Source organism: Neoarius graeffei, chromosome 15 (assembly GCF_027579695.1).
Source record: "Neoarius graeffei isolate fNeoGra1 chromosome 15, fNeoGra1.pri, whole genome shotgun sequence".
In the NCBI taxonomy this organism is placed as follows: domain Eukaryota; kingdom Metazoa; phylum Chordata; class Actinopteri; order Siluriformes; family Ariidae; genus Neoarius; species Neoarius graeffei.
Window position 1 is genome coordinate 21,425,407 of NC_083583.1, and position 19,261 is coordinate 21,444,667.

Genomic DNA, 19,261 nt, shown 5'->3' on the forward strand with positions numbered 1-19,261 from the left:
CCAAAACCGTGCGAGTTTTGGGTGCTTAGCAGGGCTGAAGCGAGCTGAGTCGTGCTGTTCTTAGGTAGTCGAAACGCGAGCCGTGTCGGGCTGAAGTGAGCTGAAAAAGGGTAGTGGAAAAGGGCCATATGTGAATGGTGGCTCCTTGTGGTACACTAAGGAACACCGTTTGGTTTGGGATTTTCATTCTTGTGGCTGTGTGGTGCTGGTTGTATGACATCAAGATTTCAGTTTTCGGGGTGTTAACAACCCACCGACTACCAGCTCTTTCTACTCTAGTTTCCATATCCTCGTCCTTTGCGGACATTTGACCTACACACTTTTGTTCGGGCGCTTTCGCCCTCAGACCGCACAGGCGATCCATAGTGTCTCTAATAAATGGGTTGCTTGGGCAGACCCAGTGGATGTCTTTAGTGGAGGTGCACATCTCTAGGTTGGGAATAAAATAGACAGAGGGGTTGTCGTCATGGTATGCTACCATGGGTGGTGTTTGTATGCGTATACAGACATTGTCCTTCCAGAAACCTACACTGAGGACAGACTTGAGTCTATATATGTTGTTTCTCTCAATGATGGGTAGATTTAGTATGAAACTTATCTTGAAATCTTGTGGACTCACAAAAATGGGAATAGCACTGCCGAGACTATATGCCAGGTGTATTTGCGAGGAATGCACGTCTCTAGTAGTAGTAGTGGATTGTAGTATATTCTCCACCAAGCTAAGGGGTGTGAGATACGATGGGACCTTGCCACTACTCAGGGAACTAATTGAGTCACCTACTTCTCTAAGCAGGTCTTGCATTAAATCCCTTATTTCTCTGACATATTTGATCTCGTTCTTGATTCTTCCAGCCAATTTGTCTACAGTCTGCATAGTGTTATACAACCCCGATTCCAAAAAAGTTGGGACAAAGTACAAATTGTAAATAAAAACGGAATGCAATAATTTACAAATCTCAAAAACTGATATTGTATTCACAATAGAACATAGACAACATATCAAATGTCGAAAGTGAGACATTTTGAAATTTCATGCCAAATATTGGCTCATTTGAAATTTCATGCCAGCAACAGATCTCAAAAAAGTTGGGACAGGGGCAATAAGAGGCTGGAAAAGTTAAAGGTACAAAAAAGGAACAGCTGGAGGACCAAATTGCAACTCATTAGGTCAACTGGCAATAGGTCATTAACATGACTGGGTATAAAAAGAGCATCTTGGAGTGGCAGCGGCTCTCAGAAGTAAAGATGGGAAGAGGATCACCAATCCCCCTAATTCTGTGCCGACAAATAGTGGAGCAATATCAGAAAGGAGTTCAACAGTGTAAAATTGCAAAGAGTTTGAACATATCATCATCTACAGTGCATAATATCATCAAAAGATTCAGAGAATCTGGAAGAATCTCTGTGTGTAAGGGTCAAGGCCGGAAAACCATACTGGGTGCCTGTGATCTTCGGGCCCTTAGACGGCACTGCATCACATACAGGCATGCTTCTGTATTGGAAATCACAAAATGGGCTCAGGAATGTTTCCAGAGAACATTATCTGTGAACACAATTCACCGTGCCATCCGCCGTTGCCAACTAAAACTCTATAGTTCAAAGAAGAAGCCATATCTAAACATGATCCAGAAGCGCAGACGTCTTCTCTGGGCCAAGGCTCATTTAAAATGGACTGTGGCAAAGTGGAAAACTGTTCTGTGGTCAGACGAATCAAAATTTGAAGTTCTTTATGGAAATCAGGGACGCCGGGTCATTCGGACTAAAGAGGAGAAGGACGACCCAAGTTGTTATCAGCGCTCAGTTCAGAAGCCTGCATCTCTGATGGTATGGGGTTGCATTAGTGCGTGTGGCATGGGCAGCTTACACATCTGGAAAGACACCATCAATGCTGAAAGGTATATCCAGGTTCTAGAGCAACATATGCTCCCATCCAGACGACGTCTCTTTCAGGGAAGACCTTGCATTTTCCAACATGACAAGGCCAAACCACATACTGCATCAATTACAGCATCATGGCTGCATAGAAGAAGGGTCCGGGTACTGAACTGGCCAGCCTGCAGTCCAGATCTTTCATCCATAGAAAACATATGGCGCATCATAAAACGGAAGATACGCCAAAAAAGACCTAAGACAGTTGAGCAACTAGAATCCTATATTAGACAAGAATGGGTTAACATTCCTATCCCTAAACTTGAGTAACTTGTCTCCTCAGTCCCCAGATGTTTACAGACTGTTGTAAAGAGAAAAGGGGATGTCTCACAGTGGTAAACATGGCCTTGTCCCAACTTTTTTGAGATGTGTTGTTGTCATGAAATTTAAAATCACCTAATTTTTCTCTTTAAATGATACATTTTCTCAGTTTAAACATTTGATATGTCATCTATGTTCTATTCTGAATAAAATATGGAATTTTGAAACTTCCACATCATTGCATTCCATTTTTATTTACAATTTGTAATTTGTCCCAACCTTTTTGGAATCGGGGTTGTAGATTAGATCAGTATGCAGGTTAACGGTTAATATAGTTCCCTGCAGGGATTTGCCCAAGCCCTGCAGCTCATGTTGTTGGATAAAAAGACATGCACAAACTTATGGATTAACCAATTTTAAATCAATAATACCAAATAATAGAGAATCAAAAATAATAAATCAGTGTACACACTTATTCCTGACTATAGCTTCACACTTAGTGAATTAATTACTGTCAGTGGTGTAGTGGAGACTTTTAAAGTGGGGCTACGCGATTCGTGACGTCATCGATTTGATATCATGTCAGAAGCGGTCGCCTACGTTTGGTATGAATGATTTGTATAAATGTTACGTTCTTTTAACAACACAAGAGGGCACAAGAAGACACTTTTTTTTCAGACATTTTTATGTGTGCAATTTTCATTCGTGTTTGTCAGTACAGCCCAACTGTTCTGGCGAAAAGCCGCGGTTTATTTTGTCTCCAATAAATATGCCGAAATGGCTAAAGAGGAACAAATTCGCCTTCTCCTTCCGAATGCATCGTCGTAGACAGCACCACTCTGCTGCTGGAACTCAACATAAACCTTGTATAGGTTTAACATGGACTATCAGGCGTGAAGCCAAAATATTGGAAATGATGATACACAAACACCTTTGTTCATGTTCGATTCATGTTCATTTGAGTCGAGCTGCATTCGGAATTCGATATTTTTACTAGCCTACTTACTGCCGTGGCAACAGCTACAGCATGTGTCCAGAAGTTCAAAAAAAGTCACGTCACTCACTCACATCACATACAAACCAGCAATGGGCTGAAATTTATTATAAAAGGCACCAATCGAATAAATCAAGCATTAAAGGCCAATTTATGCTGACAACCCAGTCCTCGCAGATAGCGTCGCAGACAGTGTCTGCGTAGCCCCCCACCTTCGCAGACGCTCTGCGCGCACCTCCCAAAAATTGTGACCACCGCAGAAGCCTCGCAGACAGCGCCGCAGACAAGAGGGCTCTGATTGGTCCACTCTACATCCGCTGTACACGCACTTCCGCTTCCCTACTTTCCCAGTTTGGTTTGTTTTCACGACCGGCATTTTTAAAAACACGAGCGAAGATGGAGCAGCATGAAGAGCGGTTGATTGAGGAAGTACGTACATCTATACGACTCCAGTTCTAGTCATTATATTAAAAAAAAAAAGTTCTAGTCATTATAAGTAACCGGAGGATAAACACTCCACTAACCACACCCACCAACTACTCCTAGCGACTTCGCGCCCCCTTGCGTTGTGCCGGTGAATAACATCGCGCACGCCTATTATCCCCGCTCAACAATAAATTACAACTGTCTGCAAAAAGCTATCTGCGAAAGCCTTGTCGCACGAACATACAGAGGCCTTTAGTCTGGCGCGATTGAGGCACCTGCGTATACAAAATACATGACATGCAGCCATTGGGTTAAGCCCTACCATGCACTCCTTCTTAAAGACTTGAGTATTTCTTTAAATTTATTGTCATTTCACATTTTTGGATGTACAACAAAACACTAAACAGGAAGGCCACAAAGATTATGAATTTCAAATCATATATATATATATATATATATATATATATACACACAGTATGTGGTGAAATTATCCGCGTAAGGATGACCAGGCAGGCGATAATTGAGGTATTTCACTCACGTGACCAAGTCATGTGACACTGCCATTTTGGACGGCACGGCTCGAATCAGTTTGAATGTGAGGAAGGCGACAAACGAAAAACATAAAAGAAAAAGGAGCGAGATGCAGAAAACACCTTCACTATCCAGCGACGTAGGGCATTTACAGGGCGAGCAGAGGGAGAGGTATTTGCAAAAATTGAGGTTAGCAGGCTTAGAGAACGACGTTTACCTGCTTCCACCAGGATTGTTCACTGACAGCTAAGGTTTGTTCACATTTTCATTTACTTTCGGTCCTCAGGATAAACAAAATGTTATTAAATGTCATTGAAATAACTTCTTAGTCTGTTGAGATATGGCCCGTTATAAGTTTTTCCTTTACTGTATTTACTAGTTTACTGAGCGCGCTCCGGGGCCGGCTGGCTGGCTAGCGCTCCGGGGCCGGCCGGCTGGCTGGCTAGCGCTCCGGGGCCGGCCGGCTGGCTGGCTAGCGCTCCGGGGCCGGCCGGCTGGCTGGCTAGCGCTCCGGGGCCGGCCGGCTGGCTGGCTAGCGCTCCGGGGCCGGCCGGATGGCTGGCTAGCGCTCCGGGGCCGGCCGGATGGCTGGCTAGCGCTCCGGGGCCGGCCGGCTGGCTGGCTAGCGCTCCGGGGCCGGCCGGCTGGCTGGCGCTCCGGAGCCGGCCGGCTGGCTGGCTAACTAGCTAGCGCTCCGGGGCCGGCCGGCTGGCTGGCTAGCTAGCGCTCCGGGGCCGGCCGGCTGGCTGGCTAGCTAGCGCTCCGGGGCCGGCCGGCTGGCTGGCTAGCTAGCGCTCCGGGGCCGGCCGGCTGGCTGGCTAGCTAGCGCTCCGGGGCCGGCCGGCTGGCTGGCTGGCTAGCGCTCCGGGGCCGGCTGGCTGGCTGGCTAGCGCTCCGGGGCCGGCTGGCTAGCGCTCCGGAGCCGGCTGGCTGGCTGGCTAGCGCTCCGGGGCCGGCTGGCTAGCGCTCCGGAGCCGGCTGGCTGGCTAGCGCTCCAGGGCCGGCTGGATGGCTGGCTAGCGCTCCGGAGCCGGCTGGCTGGCTAGCTAACGCTCCGGGGCCGGCTGGCTCAGTAAACTAGTAAATCCAGTAAAGGAAAAACTTGAGACTGAAAGGTTTTAACAGTCATCCAAATGACTGAACGTAAACATTGCTACAGTAACATACCAGCTACTGTTGTTGACATTAGCTAGCTTGCCGTCCAAAATGGTGGACACCGGGGCGTCACGTGACCCTGTGACGTCAGGTGAAATACCTCAATATCAGTTCTGTTGCCCTCTCGGTGCTGCTACCATGAACGCCCGGAAATCACACGCGCGCGCGCACACACACACACACACACAGAGACCCTACTGTTATTATTAGGCTATTCAAAATCATAGGCCTATACTGAGCAAAAATCGCATTAGAACTTCAAAGATCATGAAGCATTAAACCGACAGATGGCGGAGTCAACCGTTTACATAATTATAATATCTTGGCTGCGTTTAGAATGCATTCTACTTTGCGTCGCTACGTTTTACGTAACGTTCGATTGGGGGCATTGATGATGAGCACAAAGGCACGTGTCACTTACTGTAGAGCGTATAAACTCAGGCCATTGAATGAGGTTTTTTTTTTTTTTTGAATCTCACCTCGGGAGAAGTGGGTGGACGGCGTACCCCCGCGTACCACGCCCACTACACCCCTGATTACTGTCTAGACTAATTATTTTGCCCAGTGCCTTTCCTTACTGCAAACCTTCGTCTTCTGTAGAAAGCAGAGTCTCTTCCGTGGAAATGACCGGTAGGCTGAAGACTGCGCTTCGGAGAGACAGAGAGAGAGAGAGAGAGAGCGGTTGCTCTGAAGTTTCCTTTGAAGATCTTCGTAGCTCGTGAGAAGAAAGTTCTGATCAGACAGGTTAGGACGGTCCAGCCGCTCCCAACACCAATAAAACTGCCTTTTGGTTGCAGTCTAGTACGTACTGAAAGAAATAACTGACAAAACCGGTTTATAACTCACTTGAGTTAAAAACGCGCGTGTTTCCTGGAGTCCACCGTGATCAAGGGTGGACAGAAGGAGGAGAACGTTCTAAAACGTGTCTCTTGCAGGAAAGAGTCGTGGTTTCGTACGGTCCGATGGTGAGCGTCCCTCTATGGTCTGTCCTCCGCTCAGTTCAGACACCAGAGACAAAGAAAAATGGAGTTTCCAAGTCTCTTATGTGAAACCTGAGGAATGATGTACGTGATCCCGCCCAGGCGTGACGTTGTCAACGCGGAAGTGTAGTTCTTAGACACAAGATGGCGGCATGATACCTACAACTGACGTATGAAAAGTTTAGGTCAAATCAGGGACAGGGTGTCGCCGATCCTCCACTGGCACGCAGATATTCATGGCTAAAAGTGCTTTGGGAATTTAATGCATCTTTATGGACTTAAACAGAAAGAGAACATAAAATAAATGCAACAGAGTAAGTGAACTTGTGTTTTAAGGTGTGTCTAGATTGAAACATGGCCTAAAATCTCATCTCATCTCATGATCTCTAGCCGCTTTATCCTGTTCTACAGGGTCGCAGGCAAGCTGGAGCCTATCCCAGCTGACTACGGGCGAAAGGCGGGGTACACCCTGGACAAGTCGCCAGGTCATCACAGGGCTGACACATAGACACACACAACCATTCACACTCACATTCACACCTACGGTCAATTTAGAGTCACCAGTTAACCTAACCTGCATGTCTTTGGACTGTGGGGGAAACCGGAGCACCCGGAGGAAACCCACGCGGGCACGGGGAGAACATGCAAACTCCACACAGAAAGGCCCTCGTCGGCCACGGGGCTCGAACCCGGACCTTCTTGCTGTGAGGCCACAGCGCTAACCACTACACCACCGTGCCGCCCCCGCAAAGCATATCTAATGTGTTTAAAAATTATTCTGAAATATGTCTAAGGCCATGTTTACATTTGGTTTTAAAATGGGTCTTAGATGATCGGATCACAAGTGGACAGCCAAGACACATCGCCGTTTACACCTGTGTGTATCATGCATCTCAAAGGTGTCCAGCTGATCACTTGTGTTCAGATTTCGTTACTACCTACATCACTTCTGCTAAAAGGTCAAAGGGCTCCATGCACAGTTATGTTAAAAACATAAAACTTGCAACATATCGTCATTATTTTCTTGCTCTCCACCCCCTCCCAGACCACCTCGGCAAGTGGTTTGAATGATCGGATCACAACATGCCTTGGTGACCGTTTACACTTGTATTTAGCGTGATCCACTTGTGATCCAATCACCTAAGACGCATTCTAAAACTAAATGTAAACAGGGCTTAAATTGTGTTAATCAGCCTTTGATATAATGATTAACTCTAAATTGTGAAATGCACATACTGTATGATTTCTTCTTTATTGCTAGAAAATAAGTTGTGGTATGAATGAATATAGATTTGTCATCATTATGAAACAAAAATAAATATATTAAACTGAGTCATGATCATAATCAGATTAGAGAATAGATGCAGTTAATAATAAAATATAGTAATACATTAAAAAAACTGTAGATTATAGCCTTTCAAAGGCTCACAAAGAAAAAAAGAATTCAATTTATGTGATCATGTTATGATTTATTATTCAATGATCTATTTATTGCAATGAAATATTACAAAATTCACTGCAATATACATTAATTGCTGATTTTTATGGTGTACTTCACACATCCTCGCTCACCTCCAATAAAGGCCCTGAGAGTCAACATCATGTGGGTTTAGATGTGTCTTGGTTTCTGGCTGGTTGTTAAATACATGCATGAATAGGTTTTTTTTCCCTTTATCATTTTCCCCATTCTTTGATAACAGGATCATCCTGTGCTTAATATGTTTGTGACTGCTGTTCACAAGTCATACAACAGAGATAAAATCATCTCATCTCATCTCATTATCTCTAGCCGCTTTATCCTTCTACAGGGTCGCAGGCAAGCTGGAGCCTATCCCAGCTGACTACGGGCGAAAGGCGGGGTACACCCTGGACAAGTCGCCAGGTCATCACAGGGCTGACACATAGACACAGACAACCATTCACACTCACATTCACACCTACGGTCAATTTAGAGTCACCAGTTAACCTAACCTGCATGTCTTTGGACTGTGGGGGAAACCGGAGCACCCGGAGGAAACCCACGCGGACACGGGGAGAACATGCAAACTCCACACAGAAAGGCCCTCGCCGGCCCCGGGGCTCGAACCCAGGACCTTCTTGCTGTGAGGCGACAGCGCTAACCACTACACCACCGTGCCGCCCAGATAAAATCATCTGCTAAATAAATAAATAAATGAATAAGGAAGTCATCGTTCAAATTCTCATGAGTATGTGGGTACACTGTGGCTGTTACTAAGCACGGTCAACACCGGAGTAACCACGTATGACATGCTGGCAGAAGTAAGCAGCTAAAGTGCCATGTACCCTGAGTGTGACCTGCTTACCAGACTCTGGCATATCCTGCGCCCGCTGCATTCTGGAGTTCAGCACCTCCTTGGCAGACACGAAGAAGATATGATTTGGAGCCTGTTGGCGATCCACCACCCTGAGTTCCTCCACCAGGAAGTTCACACACCGGTCCATGTGCTGCTTACGTACCTAAAGTAGAAGGCAGTTGTAAAATCAGTCATGTAATCTCGCAAAATAAAGAGACTATGAAAAAAGGACAATATATGGGAAATTTGTGATTTAAAAAAAAACAAAACAAATAAGGCACTCACATCCTCCATGTATTCTGGTTCAGAGGCAGAAGCGTCCCAGCGATTATTCAGGATGAAAATGTTGGGCTTTGAAAGGCGTTCGTTTACTTTGTGGAAGAATTGTTTCTCCTTTGAGGAAGAAAGCACAAAGGAAGGTCAGAACACTTAAACTCTGGTAACATGGTAGCAACTCAGCTGAGGAAAAACTCCATTCTCCAACAATCCACATACACACACACGCGCAACAAAAGGGACGCCTGTGCATCCTGTCTTATCTGAGCGGAAGTGTTTCATGACTGAACAATAAAACACAACCTAAACGGTTATTCACAAAATAAACAGGTCATCTTTTTACCATGCAGGCCTAGTACATGAAATTAAACAAGATCTTACTGGCTTTCTGAATTCAGGACAAATTTGCCAAAGAACCAAAATATTTACTAATTTACTTCCAAACTGATACACAAGCCAATTAGTTGGTATTAAACATCTACGAAATGTCTCCCTCTAAAGTCATTAAAGGTAAACTGCCATTCAGATTTTAAGTGTAGGTCATGAAAAGAATTTTCCCTGACATCCAATTATTTTTGTCTAGTGGACCGAAAGCTACTGAATTCGAATCACAGACTTCCAGTTTTATTAGGTTTTTTTTTTTAATGGAACAAATAATGAATTTAGGACCATGTGGCCCTAAATTCCCTGCTATTTTTTCCTGCTTCACTATGACCCAATTCAAGATACTATGTCATGCATCACGTGGTGGGCTTTCCCCATTCGCACAAGGCATTGTGGGACACAAATTTGAAACGGGAGGGAAAAATGGCAGATGTGAGAGTGCGAATGAAACGTGAAAGACCGACTACAGTAACGGAAAGCGAGAAGAAAAGACGTTATGTCGCGAAGGAAAGGAAACACAGGACCAAACTAATAAATATCGGTGGTCAGCGAGCACCTCTGTGTGATCAGCTGTTCGTTTAGCGACAGAATGATGTAACTGTCAGTGCACGGTCAAGGTAAACCTGTAGATGTCGGTAATGCAACACTGTGGATGCCAGCTGCTGTAAAACCCAAAAGAAGAAGAAGGAGAAGGTGGTAAACCTGCGCATGCGCACACGGACTTCTTCTGTCTGCTTGAAGCGAGCGATTTCATGCATATTATTTGCTAGCCAATCCCCTCAAGTTAAATAACTTCCCAGCCACATTTTTTTTGGAGATATTACAGAAATAAACATATCACAATGACCAAATTTCAGAGAGAACAAAATTTCACCGATTTTATAAAATTGAAAGGCTGTCTAGCTTTAAGATGTTTTAGGGCAGGATTTCTGACCAGATTTCTATATAATTATTAGAGTTTTCCAATTTCAATCTCCAGTTTTCCCCCACCTTTTACTGATTCATACATTATAATTCTGACTGGTTCTAACTATTTTTATGTGCTACTGATTATTATGTGTGTTCATGCTTTATTGTGTTGGATCAAAGCAAGCTGTTTAAATAAATTGGATACGTAGAGAACTTTGTAAATATCTACTGTTTAAGCAGAAATTCATTTTGCTCACTGATAAAATATAAATAATATTATATATAAAGCCAATTCACTGGAAGTCATTACACAGTCAATTCATGTGGTATGTAGAGTCACAGGTTTGCCTAAGCTTGATCATGGCAAACCTGTGACTCTACATACCACATGAATTGACTGTGTAATGACTTCCAGTGAATTAGGAGACACCCAGTATAACCAATTTAAAAATTTTCAAATCTCTGTGTTATTTTGCAATTTAAATAGGCTATGAAAAACAACAGTTTTGAAATGTTAATAAGATGCACTGCAGTAGCTTCTCACTGTGTTCATTAGCGTAGACTCAGAGTTAGCCACCAGCACAAACACATCGGCGTCCAGACAGAACTTGTCGATCCAGCTGTCCAACTCTGTGGTGATGTCAGTCCCGGGACTGTGGATACAAAACACGATCACCTAAGCTACTTATTTATTTTAATGGTAATACACAAGAAAGGCGTGCACATGTATCAATGTACAAACATACAACAATGCCCATTTTAAAAAAAGACATTTGTTATATAAATCAATACCTGTCCATGAGTACTAGGTCATCCCTGAGAAGTGCGCACTTTGCTTTGGGCCAGAAGACCTTAACCAAACAGCCAGCATCAAGACTCTCATCCATATGCAGTGCATGAGCCAGCTGATTGACAGTCTGTGAAAATACAGGTCAAAGCATGACATTAACAATTATAAAATGTCGCTATAAACATAAAACATGCATGATGTTTTTTAGCAAATACAGTATAAAGAGTGCTTGCATTGGCAAACTGCTGTAATACGAGTGAGAGAGAAGCATTTCAAGACATGCTGTTATAGAAAAATAATCAATTTGATAACAGGGTGGTAACAGAAACTCCACTTCATGTCATGCTGCATCACACCACCCTGTCATTTATCATTCTGATTGATTATATGATTAATTATTTTCCTATTACAGCACACACCCCAAAGTTTTTTTCCCCTTACAGAAACATAACCTAAAATCCAATTCCATAATGTCACCTGACTGTTGTAGTTTAATAAGTCTTGTCAAGCTGGCTCTCACCTTGATGCTCTTCTCTTCCTCTGAGCCCTCAGTTTTCAGATAAGCCCCATCTTCATCAGTGCCTTCAATGCTCAAAAAGCAGTTAGTTGTGTGGCCAATGCCACTGGGCATCACCCGGTCGCGCAGCATGGCATTGATAACTGTGCTCTTTCCATTGCTTGTTCTGGTTAAATATAACAAACCATTAGAAAATCATTCATACAAATCCAGCCTCAGGTTACAATTTAGCAAATTATCTGCTTCAGAAGGAAACACAAGTCACCTGCCAAAAAAGGCCACCTTCATATGTCTGCGAGCCAGCACCTCTTTGATAACTGTTAGTTTGCTGATGTATGCCTCTGTCACCTCCAACTGATGTCTATTTGCAATGTGCTCTAATGATTCATTATTACATGTATCTGATAGACAAGCAGACAAAGAATCAGAAAAATCACACCAACAAAAATACTTGTTTCACTCAAAAAAAAAAAACGATTCATTTCATTTCACCTTTAACAAACTGTGAACTGTCCTGGGCGTAATTAAGCAGCTGCTCAAAAACTTCACCAATCTTCTTTTTGGCCAGTAAAAAGTCTTTGAGAGGAGAGCGTTCCTCGTGGTCCATGTCTTTATCTGTAAGTAGGACAACATTCCGGGCTCAAATTTCACCACTAATCATTTTTCTGATAGCAAGTTGTTATTTTCCTTTTCCCCTTACCTTTACAATCTTTAAACAAGGAAGATGTGCCAAACCTGCAGAAAAACACAATATTTAAATTCACTGACTTTTCGTTCATACAGGTTTATTTCCTAAATCCTATTTTCGATTGCCTGTTTTGCAAATTATAGTTATTCTTTTTTACCTGCTTGGGAAAAGAAAGTGATTTAGTGTTGCCTTTTTTTTCCTTTGCAGACTGCAGAAAATATATTTTCTGCATATTATTTTTACATTTGGCGGCACGGTGGTGTAGTGGTTAGCACGGTCGCCTCACAGCAAGAAGGTTCCGGGTTCGAACCCAGCGGCCAGCGAGGGCCTTTCTGTGTGGAGTTTGCATGTTCTCCCCGTGTCTGCGTGGGTTTCCTCCGGGTGCTCCGGTTTCCCCCACAGTCCAAAGACATGCAGTTAGGTTAACGTGGGGCGGCCTTGGGCTGAAGTGCCCTTGAGCAAGGTACCGAACCCCTGACTGCTCCCCGGGCGCTCTGGTGTGGCTGTGTGTGTGTTCACTGCTTCAGATGGGTTAAATGCAGAGGATGAATTTCACTGTGCTTGAAGTGAAGTGTGCATGTGACAAATAAAGGTTTCTTCTTTCTTTCTACATTTATAGATGTTAAAATCATTTTAACCATTTAATTATCATTAAGTGTAAAAAAAAAACTTTTTAATGATTTTTGTTTTTGGGACCTGGTGAGCAAACATTTGGAAAAATTAAATATCGTGATAAATATAGTATCACATCAAAGTATCGTGATTTTTTTTTTTTTGCTATATGGGCCAACTCTAATCGAAACTGAAACAGAACTCCCTAAAGTGAATGACGCATGAAATGGAATGACGAATAACAGGTAGTGATTTGAACAATAAATGGTCCCTTGTCATTCAGATTCTTACAAATGGAATAACGATTGAAATCTTTAGTTTTAGACCTCCCTAGGATAAGATAAGTGGGTGCTTGGTGGGATATCAGCTTTTACAAATGGAATGACAGGGTTTCTATATGTATTGACTTACTTTGAGCTAATGTTGTCAGTGATATCACCTTTTACAAATGGAATGATAAGGTTTCTAGGTGGAATGACATACTTTGAGGCAATGTTATCAGTGATATCAAATTAACAAATGGAATGACATTGTTTCTAGGGTTAGGTTATAGGTGATATCACTGATAACACTGCCTCAAAGTATGTCATTCCACCTAAAAACACTGTCATTCCATTTGTAAAAGGGGATATCACTGATAACATTAGCTTAAAGTATGTCATTCCACCTGGAAACGCTGTCATTCCATTTGTAAAAGGTGATATCACTGATAACATTAGCTTAAAGTATGTCATTCCACCTGGAAACGCTGTCATTCCATTTGTAAAAGGTAATATCACTGATAACATAACCTAAAAGTATGTCATTCCACTTAGAAACAATGTCATTCCATTTCATGAGCTGAAAGCATGTCATTCCACCTACATTTCAATCGTTATTCCATTTATAAGAATCTGAATGACAAGGGACCATTTATTGTTCAAATCACTAGCTGTCACCTTTTGCTCTAATATCGTATGACAAACAAAAACGACGTGTAAAAGTTGAAATTAATTTGTTTTTATTTAAAAAATCAGCAGAAACCACAGCAGTGTTTTGGCCTTCAGTTATCGGTAATGTTTGTCTCAATCATTAACAGCCTCAGCCTAGAAAGGTTATTCAATGAGTCTGGATAAGGAAAGAAAAATAGTTGTTACAGGGGTTTTTCCCCCCAGTCTCCACTGATAACGTTTTAACACTTAATCTGAATATATATGGTAATAAAAGTGTGTTTGACGTTTATATTTACTTGATTTACCTCATTATCGAACATTTAGTTTAGCTACCTTGCTAGCTACACAGGCTAGCCCATAGTTGTTTTTTTAAATACAAAAAAAACCCCAAGTAATTATTTAAATTATTTTCTTATATTAAAATAAGTTAATATTCGCTTTTAGATAGCTAAACAAAACAACTACGATAATTACAGCTACAACTAAGTGACCTAAGTCGACTAAAGGCAAGCAATGCAGGATGCTAACAAGCTAACTGGTTCACGCGTTCAGTGTCATTTTTTATTTTTACCTCAGATTACTTAGCAAATGACAAAAGACAGTGTATAATGCTCAAAAATATGTCGAATGTAATCAGTTGCTTACCGAATCTGCGACTGATCATATCTTCCTTTGGACTGGCCATGCTAGTGCCAGCTAGAGGAAAATATTTGACACACACAACATGCAGAGCTGTTTCCAAAGTAAAAGTCTGGATGTCTTTACTGAAAACACACCACTGATTTATGAACACCAAGTGTGCCTCAGAAGTGGAAATGAACAAAGCACCTTCTTGTGTTACTGTGCTTAAGTCTGCTTTTTAAGTGTCTGTATGCTTTATTTGAGTTTTTCTTCCACTTCATGCTTCTGACAAATCTACCATCCTCCCTACTCAGGACATTTTCAAACACATCACAACATTTCTCTATAATCATACTGTATATTTCATTCATTCATTCATTCATTCATTCATCCTGGACAGCCATTTCATCCTGGGCAGTGTCGCTGTAGATCCAGAGTCTATCTGAGGAACATTGGATAAGTCGGGAATACACGTACACCCTGGATGGGACAGTTCTGTCCCAGGGCACCATGCACACCTATATTCAAATCTAGGGACGATGTAAATTTACCAATTTACCAACAGGCGTGTTTTTTTGGGAGGTCGGAGGAATCTGGAGAACCTGGAGCAAATCCACATGGACACGAGGAGAACAACTCAACCACTGATGGTCCTAAGCCTGGCTGAGAAAGGAGGAAGGTTGGGCATGGGGCGAGCTACTTCACCCGCTAAACAGAAGTCAAACACAGGCCCTGTTTACACTTGGTTTTAAAATGTATCTTGGGTTATCGGATCATAAGTAGACAGGTGAAGCACGTTGCCATTTACACCTTTCTCTATCATGAGTCTGTCTCCAAGGTATCCAGCTGACCACTTGTGTTCAGATTTGGATACACCCTCCATCACTTTTCTGTTACATCCTTTTCAGGGAACGCACCAGGACGCATTTACACTACAAAAGGTCAAATGTAGTCAAATGTATCCCAGTCCACCTCGGCAAGTGGTTCAAGTGAATGTGCCTTGATGGTTGTATTTAGCGCTGTCCATTTGTGATATGTTCACCCAAGATGGATTGGTCACAGAGAAGACCAGCTCTAGACAACTCAACCTGGGGAAGAGATGGGTCTTCATAAAATTTGTGACACCATGTGGGGAAAGCCAGAAGTGTCTGGAAGCTACAAAGCCAACAATCCTTTTCTCATCCAGGACAATCAAGCATCAAGAGAATGGCTAACCCTCAAGCCAGGAAGAGAGTGGAAAGCACAAGATCGAGACATCTGGAAAGCCCTTATCAGTGGCTTCTGCCCCAGGCAGGGTAGCAGGCAGTAAGAAGATGGGGAGAGCATGTGAAACCTGCACAGACAGTAACCAGAGCTCAGAAGTGAACCCTGGAGACATGAGGCTGTAATGATGTGTCACCATGGTGCCCTCATTGGTATCATTACCTCCGCCAAGGAGGTTATGTTTTCGGTAGCGTTGGTTTGTTTGTTGGTTTGTCTGTTAGCAACATTACGGAAAAAGTAATGAACGGATTGCTCTGAAATTTTTTCCAGAGGTGTCACTGGGCACAAGTAACAATCCATTAAATTTTGGCGGTGATCCAGATCACCTTCTGGATCCTGGATTTTTTTAAAGGATTCTTGGCGGAGGTCTGCGCTCTCCAAGTGCTTTTCTAGTTAGAGTTATTATCATGCTCGATAACATTTGAGAGATTAGGAATAAAACACTTAGAAATGTGTTGTGGTCGGAAAATAATTGATGACAGGATGGTGTGATGCAGCCCAAAGACTTAGTGTTATCACCTCGAAGCTGCTTATGTTCCTATAACAGCTCATCACAAAATGTTTTATTCCTCTTCTACCACAGCAATTTGCCAACAATTATTATTTATAAGTGACAAGACATACTTTTAACCATTTATGTTTAAGTTTAATATTGTGGAATGTCTGGAAAACAGCTTAGTTCCTGTTTTTACTTGCATTATAGTAGCTGTTCCCTGACCAGGCTCTCTTTTTTCCCCTCCCTTTCTTTAAGTTAATAAGACAAACAAATGTCTGTCCTGAAGACTTTCCTGTAGCAGAAAACCTACTGGCTTTTACAAACCGTTCACACTGGATACTCCTTCCATAAATGTTAAATATACATCTTCTTGTCACCATATTAATAACTATATGGTTTCTTTGTTAAATAACACTAACAGTACATTTAATCTGTTATTGGATCATCGTTGAACATCTGCCATACAATTGTAAAATATTCCAAGTTGATGTTCATTAGAATGACCAGAAGAGGGCACCAGTGGGTAACTGTATTATTATAAGTAGGAAGCAGAAAATACAAGGTTGAATGTATTTTTATTTACCCACTGACGCCCTCTTCTGGTCATCCTAATGAACATCAACTTCAGTAAGGAACTTGGAGTAATAATCACAAGTTGTATAGCTGACGTCTGCAATCTTTATGACAATATTTATCTTTATTATTTGTTATAATATACGTTATTACAATATAATAAACATACAGCTTACTACAGTAAACTGGAGATACTTAATATATCTTAGAAATAACCATTGCATTTACTTTTATGTTAATTTCTCGTCATTGTTTTAACATTGTTTATATAAAATACCCTACTATTATTTTATATAAATTATGGTGGGTTTTTTTGTCAGAGGAAAGGTATGCAAAGTAGCTTCTATGATTATTTTTAGTGTTGTGAAATTTATAAACAACACTTCTTGTCCATTCTTTCAGTTGCCCACGAAATATTCCAGTGAAAAAGTCGTCAAATTATTTCATTTAATTTGATATGACTAGAATAACATTGAAATGCCTAAATTAAAGTAAGTGCTTAAATTGAATTAAATTTTAGTTGTACGAGACGTGACTTCACAATTAACACTATCAAGTTATCAATACTGTTTCTTTTACTTTTAAAAACCTCTATAAGTAGAAGTTTGTTGCACTGTTTGTTGTGTGCTGTGCATCAATCATCTCATCAATCATGCCCTGAGAAACATCATCCAATTTTTTATATATATATATATATATATATATATATATATATATATATATATATATATATATATATATATATGTAATATGAAGGCAAATGTCTCAGGCGCCCTCAAGTGGCTGACTGCAGTACAGCACCACTCTACTGGTTCCACACACACACCATCAGACACTTGGACAGCCGGGTGGATCACAAGCTCCCTTTTATTTGCTTAAATACATTTAAGGTACAGTGGAGTCGTGGGAGTTAGCCTACAGATCGGTCTGGATAACGCTCTAGACAATGTGGGTAGAAGGCAATTAGCATGCTAGTCAAACAAGTAAATAAACCTAAAACTACTGATATACACATCATGGAATCATCTCAAAATAGTAAGCCTAAATCATTAACCAAACTTAATGATACCGTAAATCATGGCTTCTGTGTACTTATAATCTAGTAGAACATAGTTTATCCCAGACCTCTCAAAAACGTGACCTACCCATTCAGTGTCCTGAACTGCTTTGAGCAATTTCATGCGATCTCCCACGACACTGTACCAGGCTACCACTAGAGGGCGGCATTGTACCATTTAAAATCATTTAACCAAGTACTCCTTCTATTCTGTTACATATATAGGGCGGAGCTAAAGGGGGGCGGGAAGGGCCATTGCCCCTGAGCCTTGGGCCCTCCCCCTAGCCGTACAGGGCCCCACCCTTTGACATTCAGGCCCTCCCAATAAATGTGTCTTATGCGATTTCATTGGAAATTCCTTGAAACCTACAAGTTTTCACATGATTACAGACTAGTTGACCTGTATATCTTTCATTTTTGCTACACATTCTTCATCTCATCTCATTATCTCTAGCCGCTTTATCCTGTTCTACAGGGTTGCAGGCAAGCTGGAGCCTATCCCAGCTGACTACGGGCGAAAGGCGGGGTACACCCTGGACAAGTCGCCAGGTCATCACAGGGCTGACACATAGACACAGACAACCATTCACACTCACATTCACACCTACGGTCAATTTAGAGTCACCAGTTAACCTAACCTGCATGTCTTTGAACTGTGGGGGAAACCGGAGCACCCGGAGGAAACCCACGCGGACACGGGGAGAACATGCAAACTCCACACAGAAAGGCCCTTGCTGGCCACGGGGGTCGAACCCAGGACCTTCTTGCTGTGAGGCAACAGCGCTAACCACTACACCACCGTGCCGCCCCATTCTTATCATGGTTTAAAAAATAAAATAAAATAAATCCGTTGAGGCTTTTCTTGGATTCGAGATAACTGTGAATATATATATCCTCCTGAGAACCAACTCATAGACTTGTGTCCTCTGTAGTTGACATTTGTTTTACATGCACACCCTCTTACTCTTTCAAGCTATTCACTTGAATCCTGGTGTCTTGTAAAGAGTACATCCTGGGCTTTCCAATGATATATTGTGTGACTAGGAGGGTTGCTGGGAAATTCCTAGTAAGGAAATCACAACAAAAGAGAAACTGAGAGACACATTTTTTTCTTGGTTCCCCATTCTTACAATTCCTTCAGTCATACTGCTATGGGTTTGATTAAAGTTGTACTGCAGTCAGCCACTTGAGGGCGCTTGAGACATTTGCCTTCATACTCATTTCTTTCAGGTTCATTTGCAATTAAAATCGCAGTACCTTACAACTTCTACAAACAATGTCAATTCGCATTTAACTGCAGTTGTAAAAGTAGCACAGGTCCTTACTCTATTGCACAGTTTTTACTCTTTGACCTTGAAAGTACTTGTTAGAAATCTCAGTTGCCATGATTTGTCCCCCCCAATTCACAGTTTGGCCAGTAAAGCTTCACGTTTGCTAACTTTGCTAGCTAGTTTTGCTTTCGTTGCAAATGAAGCCTTAGCATTCCTTCCAACAGGGTCATTGAACATTAGCTGCATGGTGGTGCAGTGGTTAGCACGGTCGCCTCACAGCA

The 19,261-nt window shown here is 42.2% G+C and overlaps 1 protein-coding gene across 2 annotated transcripts in view; it reads right to left on the minus strand.

The window, feature by feature from the left end:
- Positions 1-14,431, minus strand: part of LOC132899246 (mitofusin-1-like) — a 54,571-nt gene extending 40,140 nt beyond the window's left edge. For both annotated transcript variants that reach the window (XM_060940994.1, XM_060940993.1), the window contains exons 1-9: positions 14,345-14,431; positions 12,168-12,202; positions 11,960-12,082; positions 11,733-11,868; positions 11,471-11,633; positions 10,953-11,077; positions 10,705-10,813; positions 8,877-8,984; positions 8,601-8,754 (exon numbers count right to left, since the gene is read on the minus strand). In XM_060940994.1, the coding sequence (XP_060796977.1) occupies positions 8,601-8,754; positions 8,877-8,984; positions 10,705-10,813; positions 10,953-11,077; positions 11,471-11,633; positions 11,733-11,868; positions 11,960-12,074 (910 nt within the window). In that variant the 5' untranslated portion in view covers positions 12,075-12,082; positions 12,168-12,202; positions 14,345-14,431. The remainder of the gene's footprint in view (positions 1-8,600; positions 8,755-8,876; positions 8,985-10,704; positions 10,814-10,952; positions 11,078-11,470; positions 11,634-11,732; positions 11,869-11,959; positions 12,083-12,167; positions 12,203-14,344) is intronic.
- Between the last annotated feature and the right edge of the window lie 4,830 nt (positions 14,432-19,261).